We start from the raw sequence: 17,865 nt of genomic DNA, 5'->3' as shown, positions 1-17,865 counted from the left end.
ACATGCTTGGACACTATTGGGCAGATGAGGTAGCATCTTCTGTCCATGGACCAGAAGTGCGCCTTCAGTGTGTTTGTTTCCGAAAAATAAACAGCTACCATTCTTGGTGAGCACTAAGAACACACAGGTTGCACATACACACACGCATGCGCACACAAAAACGCACACACACACACACACACACATACACAGACGGACACCTGGGGTGATACCAAACAGAGAGCAAGCTGCAGCCCCATTTGTTGAATGAAGACCTAATTATCATTGTCACTTCACATCACATACGATGGGTCCTGCAGCAAGAGATGCAGGTTCAGGCCTTCAGGTTCCATAAGCTGACAATGAACAGCAAGAGCAATAACATCAACTGTAATATCCTCCATATTAAAAAGCTCCCACGGCAACTAAATCTAAAATGATTAGACGAGGAACCAACCATCTTTGTAGCAGCTGCGGCATTTGCAGAAATTGACAAGTTTCTGAGGATTTGTCTACAATTTATTACTGGAATACATCTAAACATGAAAAAATACAAAAAATGTGACATTCCTACAAATCTACTATGCCTTGATGTTTATTGAATTGTAGGACTGGGTTGGTTGTTACTATGGCAATGAGTGCCGATGTAACACATTCTGGTGTATGTTCAGAATGGCTTCATGTAAAAGGTCATCCTGAATTAGAATAAAACAAGCTTTTTTTACTGTCATCCCACACAGAATCGATGAACGGTGACAGCAATCCAACCTTAGCCCTTACATTTGACAGGATCCGTTTCCTTGTTTATGTGGGCTAGTATATAGCTGCTATTCAAATAGTCAAAGCAGCACTAAAGTACCTTTATGGCAAATCTGACGTGAGTAGAGCAGTTCACAGTTAAAATGGTTTTCGAAAAAGCAAGAGCTGGCTGCTAGCCCCCAAAGCACATCAAAACAATCCAAATTAAATCTCTGCTAATGAGGTTAGCTTCGTTGCAACATGTAGAAATCGTTTTTCAACATTCTGCTGATGTAGCTGCAAGTGTCAAAGTGGAAACACTTTGATAAAGTGCCAACACAAAAGGGACAAGCAAAGATGCTATGCAGACCAACAGTTCAATACTGCATGTCCAATTAGATATTGGTATTTGAACAGGCCCAGAGAATCTTAGTGCAGAAAAAACTATCACTTGTAAACAATGGACAGGGCTTCTATATGCTCTGATTTCCTTCGTCATATATTGTGTGTGTGTAAACATATTTAGCTTACATAGAGCCCAAAACATTGTGCCAGATTCCACAGAAATAGTACCACAGCTTTCATTCAAACAACCATCTACTGATACAGCTGAGCATGTCCTGAGGGAATTCTGTCTACACTATTCCCTGAGGCACAAAGCAGTCAAACCTACTGTCAGTGTTACATTCCAGACACCTGACAACCACTCTACTGTATACTACCATGATGAGTGTGCAGGTGTGTGTGCACTCTGCTTTGTGTTTAAATGTGTGTATATATGTGTAAGGGTCATATGTTGGTAAATGCATAAGTGATGACACTGCCCAGATCCCAGGAGAAATAGGAAAACAGAGCCTGGACGTGATGTCACCTCTTGTCACCGGGGGCGACACTGGCCCTCTGTTACCATGCCAACTGTAAGTGTAGCTAACTCTAGACAAAATGAAGAAACTGCCTCCCTCTGCACTAATGTGGCCTGGACACTGTTCCCCTCTGACTTTGGAACTGACCTTATGGTCATGTGACTTACTGGTACATTCACAACCCTTGTCCCCAGTGGTTTGCCAAAAGTCGATTATATCATAAAATTCCATTGTCTCAACACACATTTCATAAAAACATAATTTGGCTGCAGCTGATAATGAGGTATGTAAGGTGTGTCCAGGTGTGAGTTGGTTTAAGACTCTGTGTTTACTGTACAAGAGAAAGGCAGTTGAATGGGAGGTAGCGTATCACATTGCTACGGACAGTCTCATCGACTCAGAGAGAATCTTGCTCTGCGTTACCATGCAATTTCAGTGGCAATGGAGCCGTGAGGCTATTTCCCCATTTATCCTGTCTCTGACAAACATGGGTGGGGTGGGGGGGTGTTTGTGTGTGTGCTTGTTTGTGTGTGGAGGGGGTGGGGTGGGGGGACTGGCATTTGTGTGTGTGCGTGTGTGTATGTTTGGGGGGGGGCGGGGGGGTGCAGAGGCAGGTGTTTCTGTGTGTACAGATGTGGGGTGCAGTGGCAGGTTTGTGGGTGTGTGTGGTGTGTGCGTGTGTGTGTGTATGTTTGGGAGGGGTGTGTGCAGAGGTAGGTGTTTGTGTGTGTACAGAGATGTGGGGTGCAGTGGCACGTTTGTCCGTGTTTGTGTGTTTGTGTGTGTGTGTGTGTGTGTGTGTGTGTGTGTGTGTGTGTGTGTGTGTGTGTGTGTGTGTAGTGGCAGGTGTGTGCGTGTGTGGTACATTCGTTCCTTTCCAGGACCACCCCCCTATACTGGGAGATATTTCTAATAATCCAGCTCACCAGGAAATACTGTCACGCAAGTGCCCCTCCTACCTCTGCTGCAGAGTATACTGTGTACAATCACCTTGAACTTAGTGAAGCTGTTAATGAATGAAAGCACTGATTCAGTATGCTGAATCTCGCCAGGTAGAAAATAGCTATACTACATCTCTCTCCGTCTGCTGTTTTGGGTGTGTGCTTGTTTTGTTCCTCTGCATTTCACCTACTTATTTTGTCATTTGTGGACAACGCAATCGTCTCAGTCGCTAGCTAATGGATTGGCTCTCGTTCCTCCCTCACAAGCCTCAGATTTACTATGGACAGCTGGTAAAAACCCGATTCAGCAGCCAGAGCAGGGAGTGTGGCGGATCGGAAATCGCAGACACACTTAGCAGCGTGGGGCGAGAGATTGAGATTCGGTTCTCGGTCACACCGAAACAGCCTTAAGATCCAGGGAAGGCAGTGGCTGAATGTCACCGTCTGCCTGCTCTTAAAGGGGCCAGCTCGACTGACCGAATCCTGGCCACGTCCTGCCTGCAGACAGCCCTTCTGCCTTTTCAACAGACAATGTCACTCAGTCACTGTCATCCCACATCGCCCGTTCCAGACGCTGGAAAGTGTCGCTCCGTGCCTCTACACTTTCTGGGCTGATGCACCAGCGCTCTCCCCGTGTCTGGCGGCGGTCTTCGGAGGAAGAGGAGGCTCATGCCTCGAAAGCAGAAAACGAGAGAGGAACCCCTCAACCAGACGCCCGCCCCTCCCGAAAAACCCACCCCGCTCCGACGCATCTGCACTGGCATCACCTGTGCACCTGACCGAAGAGACATGCCTTCCATCACAAACCCCCCCCACCCTCCTCCACCACCACCTCTACCACCACCGCCCCTTAACGACACAAACAAAAGTAGGCAAGCGAAAAAGGGTGGCGGACGCCTCTTACCGGTGGTGGAGTGCAGGCTCTCCAGGCTCCAGTAGCGGGCCAGGAGCCCGAACCCGCGGAAGCCGCCGCCCCCGCTTCCCACCCCCCCCGCCCGCCCCACGCCGGGGCTGCTGTCCGAGTCAGAGCCGGGCGAGAGTCCGGAGCTCCCGCTGCCGCTGCTGAAGCTGCCCCCCGGCAGCGGGGCGCCCCCCTCCCCGGCACCCTGCTGCTGCGTCCGCATGCGGCCCGAGGCTGCTCCCCGCCTGCCGGCTGCGAGCGCTGGCCCCTGGCCGGAACGTCTGCGCCGCGTCGCTAACGCTACGCTAGCGCTCCGGTCCTCGCCCGCTGGGTGATCAGCCACTGCCTCTCTCGCCGGCTCGCCGAAGACTTGCGCTCGCTTCCTCTCTCTCTCTCCCTCCCTCTCTCCCTCCCTCCCTCTCGCTCGCTCGCTCAGACACACTCGCACACGCCGCCACAGCCTGACATCACTGGGGGTCCTCTGAGGGGGGACCCAGCTGTCGCCTGGAGCCCGGGAAGAGCTGCTTTCAAGGCTGGGACTGAAAACATCCCCCCTCTGCCCACCCTTCACAACCCCCCCACCCCTGTTCCTACAGCAAAGCTGTCTGTTGAGTGGCTGAAATGTTCTAGCGCAGACGAAAACTCCTACAGTTAAAACCTGTCATTGAGAGGGCTTTGAGATATGACCCCCCCCCCCCCCATGTGTACAGATATGAACATCCACACCCACACGTATATGCACACGCAGGCACACACAAACACACACACACACACACACACTGACAGCTGGTATGGAGCTGAGTGCAGATGTGGATTATATTGCTGCATCCCAATTCACTCTCTGCAGAGGAATTAACTGTAATTCAATATAACAATATGAATTAATGCAGTAAATTACTGTGGGTTTTCTTAATCTTGGACCACCAAATACTGAATATGACCAAATTAGTTCATTGCATTCCATCAACTGAATTCCCAAATGCCCACTGGTTAGAGTGCAAAGCACGAACTGACAGCACCTGTGCCAGTACATTAACTAAATGTGTTGCACCACAAAAGGTCGATCCAAGAGGTAAGATATAAGGGCAAGTACTGGAAAACCAGATCAGTGCTGCCTTTAACTTTTGTTTATTCTACCAAAATGTGATTGCACTTTTAAAGAGCAGCTGGTGCTATTCTCTGAAATAATTATTGGTTGTTTACCTTGCAGTCAGTATGCAATATGCACATCTGACAGTAAGTATAATTCAACTCAGGCATTCTGAAAATAGGTCATAACTATTTCAAAATTAGCTCCAGGGTGAGTTTTAAGTGGTATATTCTGCACATCCCACTAAATGGCCCTTAGCAGGCAAATTTTAAAATACTTGGTATGTTCCACTGAACACTTTCCCTGGGGTTACTTTTCGCATAACACACTGAAGGCAATTTAACGAGAAAAAAAAAGTGAACAAATATGCTGAGAAAAACCATGAGCAAAAGAAAGCATATGAACTGTATGAAAAGGATTACATAATTATGTAAATGATAAGGAGAATAGACTGCTGAAAGCTAGCATGAACTTAATTCCTTTTGAAATATTAATATTTTCCATTTTACTGCTGATTATGTGTTTTCAAGTTTTAGAGAACAAAGAAATTCAGCTCAGAGATTAGGTAGAATTCCCAGGATTTCTGTTAGTGACCAGCTGACCTTCAGCTGACCCTCCACACACAGTAAAGAACCAAGCAACCACGTCATCTAGTTTAATACAGCAGTCTGTGCTAACCACATTACAATTGCCACAGAATTCCCCAGAAACACAAAATGCACATCTCAAACTTAGCGCAAACATGCTCTTTTTACCTAGCAAGAGGCCAAATTAATTTCAACTCAGTTTACTCAAATCCATAGAAATACAAAATATGACTCAAAACGTGACAGAAACACTGGGTTACTCTCTAACTGCAGGTGTTAATGTTTTTCTATAGCAGGTCATTAAATATTCATCCATCCATCCATCCATCCATCCATTATCTTAACTCGCTTATCCTGAACAGGGTCGCAGGGGGGCTGGAGCCTATCCCAGCATACATTGGGCGAAAGGCAGGAATACACCCTGGACAGGTCGCCAGTCCATCGCAGGGCACACACACCATTCACTCATACACTCATACCTACGGGCAATTTAGACTCTCCAATCAGCCTAACCTGCATGTCTTTGGACTGTGGGAGGAAACCAGAGTATCCGGAGGAAACCCACACAGACACGGGGAGAACATGCAAACTCTGCACAGAGAGGCCCCAGCTGACGGGGATTCGAACCCAGGACCTCCTTGCTGTGAGGCGGCAGTGCTACCCACTGCACCATCCGTGCCACCATTAAATATTCATGTATATCTAATTAAAACAATGAATCAATCTTGATTTGTCTATTAAATGCGCTGAAAGCATTTAGATGTGAATCCTACCTACCACCCTTCTCATGCATGTTTCATTGGTTATGCTTTCTCATACGACCAAACGGGTGCCCCATTATTGTAACGGTCAAGTAAATCACTGTGACACTAATACAGAATGCTAATGCTAACAGAGTGGTTTTCTTTTTAAATCAATTGTATACCATATTTATGCTTTTTCCTAATGACATTAGGTGCGTCAGTCACTGTCAGCAGCTCCACAGTCTCTCTCTCCCACTCAGCTAAGAGTCTAGATGTGACTCATGGATGACCAGCTGAACTTCTCGAGGGAACATGTGTCTTCCAGACCTGAGTCAAAAATGTAATTGTTTCAGATTCAAATACTTTGAATCTTGCCAGCTACAGTTGAGCCAACCAAGAGGACCAGGAGGCAGGGCTTACACTTATTCAGAGTATATTTCATAGCTTACAATACACCAGACAAGCGCAGTAAAGCATTCAGCAGAAACATATTTGAATCCAAAACAATTACGCATTTGATCCAGGTCTGCTCCCAACACACAGTAACTCATCCACGACTTGTCTTACTGGGCCTATGCCATCAGATCACTGTAACTGCTCCAGAAAGCTGCTACAAGCCTGGCCTTTCAACCTACCTAAATTTACACTTGCCACTTTTCAAAAGCCTTCACTGTTTTTCCATTTATTTCAGAGCAGAAAAAGCAAGCGTCCAGATAGCGAGCGTCTCCGGGCCAGATTTGCACCAATTATGGCCCGAAATCAGCCAGAACCTGCGCAGAACCGGGCCGCAATTGCTTGCTATCTGGGAGGAGTCTCCTGCTGACTGGACCCAAAACCCCACCGTTTGGGGAGTACTGCTCTGAATTTGCATAGTAATCCAGGGAAATGCTGGGTGGACATTCTCAGATGCAGTGTCCCATGGTGCTGGGGTACAGACGTGGAAAGGAGAGGGCTGTGACTCATTTAGCACAGCCCATTTAACTTTTCCTTTAACTTGTGTTTTCACACAAGGAGAGAGCCGAGGCTTCTGCCTCAACTCTGCAATTTCAAAATATGTGCTGGAATGGACACCATTTTCATAAGGTCAGATATGACTGCTGAGCCAAGCCTTGAGGCATATTTGCTGTGATTCACTGGAAGTGCAGGAGATCGGACTGCTGATTACAGGTATAAATAGAACATAGGGAGGTTTGTGTACCAGGGTTCATGCAGAAGGCTACATCGTATATGATTCTTTCTGCTCCACAAACAGGAGGCACTCCACACACATGTAGCGCACCGCAAGTTGAACATACACTTGAAATACAGTATGGGTGGGCGTACAAATGCGTCTGCATATACACGTGTGCATGCCCCGTGTGTGACTGTGCGTGTGCTTGTTTGTGTGTGGGAGTGTGCATACTTGTGTGCATGTTGGGGATGGATGAGTTTATGTTCAAGGGGCTGAGCACTTGAATGTGTTGAATTCCATAGCAGGTCTACATCAAAGACAGAGGCATGATGAGTGGCCAGGAGCCAGAGGAGGGGTGACAGCTGACCAGCCTGCTTCTAATATAACACTGTATTACAGTCGACTGCAAGGGAATGCACCATATCAATGCACTGACAGGGAGGCCATTAAAGGCTTAATTTATCTCTGATCCGCCCCTCAGACTTCACAATTCACTAAAGGACAAGATAGATAGTGTAAGAAGATACAAATCTGGACTTTCGCTCATGCCAAACAAATTCTGAAGCCTTGAGTGAATTCCAGAGCACTGCACAAGAAATACTGCAGTGACATTTGGGGGTTCACGACTTGGCATATATCAACCGAAAGAAAAAGAAACTCTAAAGAGACTTTGCAGAACGGCTGCTAGACTGTGACTGATGCAGCTCCTGAGCCTGGAAACTGTCAGTGAGAAACTGTGAATAGAATCAGCGCCACCTGCTGGCAATTCAAAGGGGCCTCTCTTGATTTATTACAAATGTACATGCTTAGAAGAATTGCACAGTCCAGGGCAAAATAAATAAAACATGGCAGCTTGTTTCAAATCAACAGAAACAACTCAACAAATGCAATAAATGAAAGACTTAAACCAGGAAAGGAGGCATAATAATTACAATAATGCATTGCATTTTTATTGTGCCTCCCATTTCATTATCTCAAAGCACTATACATAGAAATTGGAAAACTTTGAAAGTACCAGGGCTGGGCCGGTGAGGGTTTTTTTTTGCATTCATTCCTTTATCAGGGCTCAATTTTCAATCCCTATGGTAACAGGATATATCGTTTTAAATTGTTAAAACTCACAGTTCTATCTGTATAACCTATGTTAAGATGCCATTTCCTTTGCGAAAACAGGTCTTCATTTAATAACATGCAGGTAGTAAAACAAATGTGGGAGGATCTCACCTTTTATAGTTTCTCATTCTAAAAATGTGCTAATTTGGAGGAACATCGATAGAATGTCAATTGTTTACATGGAATTTCTCTGGAGGAATCATCATTGTTGTTCGTTTCGCCATATATACTTCTACAAAAGTACTGGGACATAGAAATTCTAATATCTACATTTTGTATAGGCTCTCTCAAACATGATGAGCCCAAGTAAAACCGTCTCTCACCAGTATTTTCAACGTAGTTGCAGAGAAAAAGCGTTATCCCTATCTGTGTGCAAGAAAATTCAGTATAACTTCAGCTCATCAAAGAACTGAATATGGGCATGTTACTGAAGTGATGACTTAAAAGCATTTTAGCTAATGATATTATGTTTCAAACGGTGTATAAATTGGAGACATGGATGCAGTACTCACCATGGTAGGAGACACGGTGTGGCCAGCCCAGGCAGTCCAGGCCAATGGGGGTGCTCTGGGAGAAGGACTGGTCTTTGAGGGCCAGAGAGTTGAAGGTCTCAGTAGAGGTGAGGGAAAGTCGAGCCCCAGCCTGTGGGAAACAAGCAAAATCAAGGCTGGGGATTGACAAGACCTCTCTCCAACACCCACACCCTCCACCTCCCTAAAAAACATCCTTTAAGATTCAATTAGCAGCATTCACTACAATTACAGATCGGATTTAAGACTTCGGAAAATGAATCCTGAAACTGACAAACACATCAGACAGATACAATCGGTTAACTCAGAGAAAGAATGTCGGATTTAAAAGTAGTCAATGGAGGAAAATGATTTCCTACAGAACAGTGAACACACTAGCAAGGATAGTTCCAGAAAGGCAGTTCCAGAAGAAAGACGACTTGGCAGTGAATGAAAGACAGTGGCGGTGAGTGGAAAAGCCAGAATTGAAGACAGGAGGTGGAGCGTGAGGACAAATCTAGGGATGTAGGAATGAAGGAACGGGAGTCCCAGATCACCAGCAGGAAGCAGGAGGCAGAGAAGGAAGAGGAGGCTGAAGGTTTGACGGGCGTTTGCGAACCACGCCTCTTGCTTTCCCCACCTCTCCTGGCGTCTGCATGCTAAGCCGGCTTGTGCTCCCGAGGGTCGCTACGGACATCCTCCTCTGTCTCTTCTTCACCCTTCCAACCCAAATGTCATCTGAGCAACTGCGCCGGCTCCTCTTTGGCCTTGGCCTGGCCCTCTGCTCCACAAATGGGGGAGTAGGTCCCACTTCGCCCTCCACGTGTGCGGGCATGGCACAGTTTCCCAGGTCGGAGACGGGCCTGGGGCCGCCCTGCCCCCGGCTCTTCACCCGCAGCACGGTCACCACATCCGGCAGCCGCTTCTCCAGCGACTGGCCAGCTGCTCTACTACCATCCTGTGTAGGCTTTGAGTGCAGATTGGTTTTTGTTAGAAAGTAGTGTCTGCTGAACTTAACTGCAGTCACATTGGCTGCTAGACTGGTGCACACAGGTAAACCTCAGTTACACAGTACATAAATGTCCACATAATCACAAGGGTTCACATTACATGTTCACATACAAGAAAATATGCAATTGTGAAAACACCCAATCAGTTACAGGACAACACAACATTGAACTGATCAAATCCAGTTGGTCACTGTTCAGTCAGTTGTCTCAGGACAGCAGTGCTCCTCACTTGTGAAAATCTTGTGAAATATGCACCTATGATTAAATAATAGCATCAGTGATCTGTGTCTTTATAGTAAAGCTGTAACTGTAAAAAGTACTGACTGTGTTTCTGTGTGTAGAATGGGATTTCCTGTGATCTCTACCATTATGTATTTGTCTGTGTACTTTGATACATGATTGTGCAAGCAGGTAGAAAGAAAAACAGAAGTGTTTCCATTTGAACAGGGCACCACTAGAGGGCACCAGTAGCACAGAGTTTTGGCCTTCTGGCATGCAAAACAGGCTATAACAGATCTGATCTGTATCTCAGAGATTGTTCAATCGTAGAATAAAATTCTACAGGGCAAAAAAACTGAAAGAAAAAGAGCTGACTCGTCCTTTTCATCCTTCACTGCTCCTTCTCAGACAGGAAGCACGGAATAAAGGGATCTCTGTTCCCCAGCGAGCAAGCTGTCACAACGCTGAATGGAATACACACACACACACACACTAGCAAAACTAAAAGGATCTGCACTGTAGGGTGAGATGGATTAAGTGGTAGTGCCAACTATTCATGCTCACGTTGGACAGGACAGTAAAGAGGAGGAACAAATGCATTTCATGGCTCTCATCAGGGGGATAAATTAGCCGCACCGGAACAATTTGGCTCTGGAGTAAACAAGAGTTCTTTCTTCTGCAAAGGATTTCGATTGATGTTAAACTGTGAACAATCTCCTCCTTGTTAATGTGCACCAATATGTAAAAAAACAAAAAAAAACGTTTTGGTGCATTTCACACAGTATGACCCATTGAAGCATTGCAAAATACATCCTTTGAAATATAAACCACCTGTTCTTTCTAAAGAGGAACATTCCCTTAGGGAACTTCAACTTGGAAATAAGCCATGTCAACAAGCAGGGAATGTCATGCCAGGAAGTCATCCCCCCCACACACACACATACACATTATTGCACACTATATTTGCTCAGCCTTACCTCAAACTCGTTGACAGACAAGGAGGTGATCAGACCAATGGGTGAGGAACCATCCGCTCCAATGTTGTCACGCTGGCAGTCTGTGCTAAGGGAGATAGCTGATGATAGCTGGACTGCTCTGGGCTTCAAAGTCTTGGGCCTCTCTGGGGGGTCTGAGAGCCCCTCCACACTCACCCCCCGGCCCAAAGAGAGGAGGGAGGCAGCAGAGGCTCGGCATGGGTAGCGGAAGCTCCGGCGGTGGATCGCAGGACCGGGACTCTGTGGCTTTGGACTCATAGGCCGGAGAGGGCTGTCCATTACCTCAAAGGAGCCAAGGGACCTTGTCCAGGATGGGGCAAGCTGGAGGGCTAGGGCAGTGACTGTGGTGGGGCACAGGGGTGAGGCAGGTCTACATCCCCCCAGTGGTTGGAACCTGGAATCATTCCAGGGAGGCAGGCCAGGTGACACGGTCTCTAAAACATTATCCTCAGTCTTGGACTGCACACACATGTTAGGGTGAGGCTGGGTTATGGAAAGGCCGTTTGGCGGAAACTGCCTTTTCGTCTCTTCTGACGGGCTCTCATCTGGGGTGTCCTCCAGCATCTGCTGCCGCACACCCTTATTACTAAGGGCTTCTGTGTAACGGGGGCGTCTTGAGTCAGTTGGGAAGCCCTTAAGCCGGTCCTGGGCGGACCGCAGCGCATAGTCACTGTGGATCTGCCGAGCAGACCTGGCTCTACCTCCACCGGTGGCATCAGGCACTGAAACAGCAGTCTTCAGCAGCTCAGCCTCCTTAGACTGCTTCGGCGCCCTCCAGGACTGCCTGGTCTTCCTCTTCTCAGACTCAGGCTTCAGGCTCTCTTCCTCAGCCTCTTTTTCAGGAGGCTTAGATTCAAACAGGCTGGAGAGGGACCTATGGGCTAGAGTGAACCTCATCCGTAGATTCAGGCTGTCCGAGCTCTTGCTCCTCTTGTGGCCAAGTCTCTCAGTGACAGGGGGGTCCATGGAAGCTGGTGCCTCATGCTTCTCAGAGGGGGCATGTCCATCACAAGAAGCTTGCCTGTAGATCTGTTGGACGTGCTTTGTGCAGGGTTCCAAAGAGCAAAACCCATACACCTCTCCCTCATTGACAAGGACCTTTTCAGCAGTCTGGTGAAGAGGGCTATCCTGTTGAAATACATCCACATCCAAGTTTCCATGCCACTGCCCCTCCTCCAGTAAGTGGTCAGTGCTTGAGGACAGGTCAGTGCTGCAAAGGGAGGACTGCCGTCTTCTCTCAAGTGTGCCTGCTCTGCTGCCCTCTTCCTTGTCTGAAGGGGTGCCCCTGTATGGGAGCTCAGCCTTGCACCCTGTAGCCTCCAAAGTCTTGCTCTTCCTGAATGAGGGTATCCTGGAGAAGACAGAGAACTTGCCGGTCTTCCCTGTGGACCCAGCTTTGGCTGCCTTGCTCTTCATAACCTTGTTGCTCTCATCCATTTCATCACTGTTGGTGCTGGTAGTGTCTGGGTCACAGGAGAGATAGGGGGCGTGGTGATCTTCATGCAGTACATCTCCATTGGATGTGGGGAATGTTAACTTGTTTCCATATAGTTCAAGGCCGTTGGTACTGGACTGTAGTTCTGAATCTGTACATGATGACTTATCCCTCACAATCTTGGGTGTAGTAGAGTTACAAGGAGGGAGGGATGAGGTGTTGTGGTGTGTGTACATATCACTAGTGGCCTCCCCTTGGACCTCCAGCACCTCTGGTTCAGGGGAGCCCACATCCTCCACTACGAATGAATTATCTTGAAGATGACTGGATTCTAAAATAGGTTCCAGGTTGTTAACTGTTGAACAATTCAAGCTGTCGTCTTGGTAATGGTATTCAATGGTCTCAATATTATTCTGTAATGGTACTTGGCAGATCTCTAAAGGTACATAGCAATCCTCTGTCTTAAGAGAGGAATATTGGCTAACTGGGATTTCTTTTGCTTCATCTAAAGTCTGTTTGGCTTCCATGTTGTTTTCTACCATGTGCAAATATTCTCCACCAGTCTGTGGATAATAAGCTATAGGTTCAAGTCCTTTGCCTCCTGATTCAGTTTCAGAGCCTGGGTCCTGAAGTGGATCATCACTTTTTTCAGATTTTTGCTGGTTCACCTGGGAGTCTGGGATAATGTCATGGTTATTTGAGGCTATGCATTCCCTGTCATCCATGTCCATGTATAGGGGGAGGCAGGTGTCGATTATAGGTGGTTCCTGACCTACTACTTTTTTCTTTGTGCCACCTTGACCCGGGAATCTCTCTTCAAGGGGGTCCGCCCTGCAAAGAAACCCCTCGGCCAGGCCCGATGCCTGACTGTGACTGTGGGGTTCATAATCCAAGGTATCAGAGGTGTACTCCCAGGTACTGTCTTCCAGTTCAGACCCACTGGAGGTAACAGAGCACTTGTCCATGCTTTCCCAGAGTGGGCCAGAGGATTCATCTTCATCATCACCCTCAGAGCGAATTTCCAGTCCTCTGTTGATTGGTTGTGCCTGCTCTGCAGGAACATCTAATACAGCAGTGCTGGCAGTGCACAAATCCACAACTCTCTTGGTGTTATTATTGGTGTCAGAGTGGCATTCAGACTGGGCAGGTGAGTCATGGCAATATCTTAGCTCAGGAAGGGCATTTTGGTACTGTGCTTGTGGAATATCTAATGTGATTTCCCACTTCCTCACCAGACCACAGTCCAGACTGGAACCACAGGCCCCAACTGTTTCACTCTGAGACTGGTCAGGGTCCGTTGTGCCATTTTCAGACTCAGTCAAATGGTTAGAATTCATCTGCATTTCTGTTGCAGCTTTGACCATTTCAGATAACCTATCTGAACCACTGAGTGCAGGTTTATTACAGTCCAAATGCAGGTCAGAGGTCACATTGAGGGATGTATCAGTGGGGCTCGATGGAAGTAGAGCAAGCTCCTCTTTGCCTGCAATGCTCTGCAGTACACCCTTTTCTGACCACTCGAATGACTCGGTGTGTGAAGCTGAGGGATGGATATCCTTCAGCCCCTCACTCTGTAGAATGCACAGGTGCTTGCCTTCTCCTGACGAGAGTTCACCCAACTCTCCCAACTTACTGGCTGAGAGGTCAGACAGTTTGTAGGAATCAGTGTCCAAGCTGTCTGCAGGAGCTGCTTGCATGATCTCAAGCTCGTTTTCAGGGAAGTGTTTGCATTTTGTGACCAGTTTCTCAGTAACATATTGTACATGGACATGAGTGTAAGACTGGTTTTCTAAAATATTTTCCTCTGTATTTGAATGAATGCAGGCAGTAGTGTGAAGCTGGTTATGTAAAGCAAAATCCTCAAAGCTGGACTGTAAACACAGATTAGTGTTGAGTTGGATTTCTAAAACATTTTCTTCAGTATCTGACTGTACTTGGGCTTTAGTGTGAGTCTTGTCAGAGGCAGTACTGTGAGGCTGGGTTTCTAAAATATCTTCCTCAAAATCTGACTCATCAGAGGTAGTACTATGAAACTGGGTTTCTAAAACATTTTCCTCAGTGTCTGACTGTAAATGGGCTTTATTGTGATCCTGGGTTTCTAAATCATTGTCCTCAGTACTGGAGCGTAGACAGATGTTACTGTGAGGCTGGGTGTCTAAAATATGTTTTTCAAAATCTAACTCGTCAGAGACAGTACTGTAAGACTGGATTTCTAAAACATCTTCCTCAATATCTGACTCTTCAGGGGATTTATTATTGTGAGGCTGGGTTCCAAAAACAGTTTCCTCAACATCTGACTCTTCAGAGGATGTACTCTGAGGCCGAGTTTCTAAAACAGTTTCCACAGTGCTGGACTGTACACAGATGTTACTGAGAGAACCGGTTTCTAAAACATATTCCTCAAAATCTGACTCGTCAGAGGCAGTGCTGTGAGACTGGTTTTCTAAAACATCTTCCTCAGTACTGGGCTGTACCCAGATGTTTCTGTGAGACTCGATATGTGAGTCTTCAGGGGCAGTACGCTGAGACTGGGTATCTAAAACAGTTTCCACAGTACTGGACTCTACAAAGACGCTATGGCGATGCTGGGTTTCTAACACATCTTCCTCAGTACTGGACTGCACACAGATGTTACTGTGAGGCTGGGTTTCTAAAATATGTTTTTCAAAATCTAACTTGTCAGAGACAGTACTGTAAGACTGAGTTTCTAAAACATCTTCCTCAATATCTGACTCTTCAGGGGATTTATTGTGAGGCTGGGTTCCAGAAACAGTTTCCTCAACATCTGACTCTTCAGAGGATGTACTCTGAGGCCGAGTTTCTAAAACAGTTTCCACAGTGCTGGACTGTACACAGATGTTACTGAGAGAACCGGTTTCTAAAACATATTCCTCAAAATCTGACTCGTCAGAGGCAGTGCTGTGAGCCTGCGTTTCTAAAACATCTTTCTCAGTACTGGGCTGTACCCAGATGTTTCTGTGAGGCTGGGTTTCTGCAACATCTTCCTCAATATCTGAGTCTTCAGGGGCAGTACTCTGAGACCGGGTATCTAAAACAGTTTCCACAACACTGGACTCTACAAAGATGCTATGGTGATTCTGGGTTTCTGAAACATCTTCCTCAGTACTGGACAGCACACAGATGTTACAGTGAGGCTGGGTTCCAAAAACAGTTTCCTCAACATCTGACTCTTCAGAGGATGAACTCTGAGACCGAGTTTCTAAAACAGTTTCCACAGTACTGGACTCTGCAAAGATACTATAGTGATGCTGAGCTTCTAAAATATCTTCCTCAGTACTGGGCTGTACCCACATGTTACAGTGATGCTGGGTTTCTACAATATCTACTTCGATATCTGAGTCTTCAGGAGAACTACTCTGAGGCTGGGTATCTAAAACATCTTCCTCAATATCTGACTCTTCAGGGGATTTATTGTGAGGCTGGGTTCCAAAAACAGTTTCCTCAACATCTGACTCTTCAGAGGATGTCCTCTGAGACTGGGTTTCTAAAACATCTTCCACAGTACTGGACTGCACACAGACTTTACTGTGCGACTCGGTTTCAAAAACATGTTCCTCAAAATCTGACCTTCCAGGGGATGTACTGCGAAGCTGGGTTTCTAAAAAATGTTCTTCAAAATCTGACCCATCAGAGGCAGTACTGTGAGACTGAATTTCTAAAACAGTTTCCACAGTACAGGACTGTACGCAGATGTGACTGTGAGACTGGGTTTCAAAAATCTGTTCCTGAAACTCCCACTCGTCAGAGACAGTACGGTGAGGCTGAGTTTCTAAAACATGTTCCTCAATATCTGACTCTTCAGGGGATTTATTGTGAGGCTGGGTTCCAAAAACAGTTTCCTCAACATCTGACTCTTCAGAGGATGTACTCTGAGGCCGAGTTTCTAAAACAGTTTCCACAGTACTGGACTGTACACAGATGTTACTGAGAGAACTGGTTTCTAAATCATATTCCTCAAAATCTGACTCATCAGAGGAAGTACTGTTAGACTGGGTATCTAAAACAGTTTCCACAGTACTGGACTCCACCAAGATGCTATGGAGACGCTGAGTTTCTAAAACATCTTCCTCAGTACTAGGCTGTACCCACATGTTACTGTTAGGCTGGGTTTCTACAATATCTACCTCGATATCTGAGTCTTCAGGGGCAGTACTCTGAGGATGGGTATCTAAAACAATTACCACAGTACTGGACTGCACACAGATGCTACTGTGAGCCTGGGTTTCAAAAACAGTTTCCTCAATATCTGACCCAATAGGGGCTTTACTGTGAGCCTGGGTTTCAAAAACAGTTTCCTGAAAATCTGAACTTCCAGGGGATGTACTGTGAAGCTGGGTTTCTAAAAGATATTCTTCAACATCTGACTTATCAGAGGCAATACTGTGAGACTGGGTTTCTAAAACACCTTCAGGGGCTTTACTGTGAGGCTGGATTTCAAAAACAGTTTCCTCAACATCTGACTCTTCAGAGGATGTACTTTCAGGCTGGGTTTCTAAAACAGTTTCCACAGTGCTGGACTGTGCACAGATGTTACTGTGAGACTCGGTTTCAAAAACATGTTCCTCAAAATCTGACTCGTCAGATGCAGTACTGTTAGACTGGTTTCCTAAAACATCTTCCTCAATATCTGAGTCTTCAGGGACAGTACTCTGAGACTGGGTTTCTAAAAGATGTGCCACGGTACTGGGCTGTACCCAGATGTTACTGTGAGGTTCAGTTTCTAAGATAGTTTTGTCAGTACTGGACTGTACACAGATGCTAGTGTGAGACAGGGTATCTAAAACATATTCCATAGTATCCAACTCTTCAGGGGCTTTACTGCAAAGTTGGATTTCCGAAATGCCATCCTGAGGACTGGACTGTACACAGACTTTAATTTGGGATGGGGTTTCTAAAACATCATCCTCAGTATCTGGCTGTAGACAGACACTGGTGTGGGGTTTGGATTCTAAAATATTTTCCTCAATGTCAGGTTGTATACTATCATATACATTTGGTTTTGAAATTGGGATTTCTAAAACATCATCCTCGGTATCCAGCAGACAGGAGTTTGTAAAGTTATGAGTTTCAAAAATGTTATCCTCATCTTCATAGCTCTGGTTGTCCTTGGATGTAGCCCCTCTCAGGTCCTGATGACCTTCACCCTCATCCTCTGAATGTGATCCCAGACTATCTGAGTTTAGCTCAAGGATTTTCACCTTTGTAGATTGACAGTATTCCCAGGGGCACAAGCAAGTCTGCTGCTGCAGGTCTTCATCTGTGAGTTTCACAGAGTCTGTCTCAGAACACAAGACAACATAAGTGGCCTCATTTTCACTGGGGTCTTTTGAGGACACCAAGCCTTCAGATGCAGACATTAGTCCTGTTACGCAAGTGTCAATAGCTATACACTGAGGCACCGTTACTATTTTTTCAGCCGATTTAAACTCAGATTCTGTTACAATGATTTCAGGGAATTTCAGCTCTGATTGTACAATATTTACCTCAGGGGTGAAATTCTCTGAGATAAACTGTGGTTCCATTACACTTCTGTCAGTCGATTTAATTTCT

General features: G+C 46.2%; 1 protein-coding gene across 3 annotated transcripts in view; it reads right to left on the bottom strand.

The window, feature by feature from the left end:
• Nucleotides 1-15,023, bottom strand: part of LOC133128635 (rho guanine nucleotide exchange factor 4-like) — a 39,672-nt gene extending 24,649 nt beyond the window's left edge. Inside the window, exons 1-3 of one of the 3 annotated variants that reach the window (XM_061242318.1) lie at nucleotides 10,842-15,023; nucleotides 9,276-9,602; nucleotides 8,639-8,768 (exon numbers count right to left, since the gene is read on the bottom strand). In XM_061242318.1, the coding sequence (XP_061098302.1) occupies nucleotides 8,639-8,768; nucleotides 9,276-9,602; nucleotides 10,842-13,991 (3,607 nt within the window). In that variant the 5' untranslated portion in view covers nucleotides 13,992-15,023. Of the gene's footprint in view, nucleotides 1-3,425; nucleotides 3,646-8,638; nucleotides 8,769-9,275; nucleotides 9,603-10,841 lie in introns of those variants that run through there. The other 2 variants (XM_061242319.1, XM_061242320.1) reach the window with 2 other exon arrangements.
• Between the last annotated feature and the right edge of the window lie 2,842 nt (nucleotides 15,024-17,865).

Source organism: Conger conger, chromosome 5 (genome assembly GCF_963514075.1).
Source record: "Conger conger chromosome 5, fConCon1.1, whole genome shotgun sequence".
Taxonomy (NCBI): Eukaryota; Metazoa; Chordata; class Actinopteri; order Anguilliformes; family Congridae; genus Conger; species Conger conger.
Note: the sequence above shows the minus strand (reverse complement) of the source record. Positions and strands in the feature narration are given on the sequence as shown.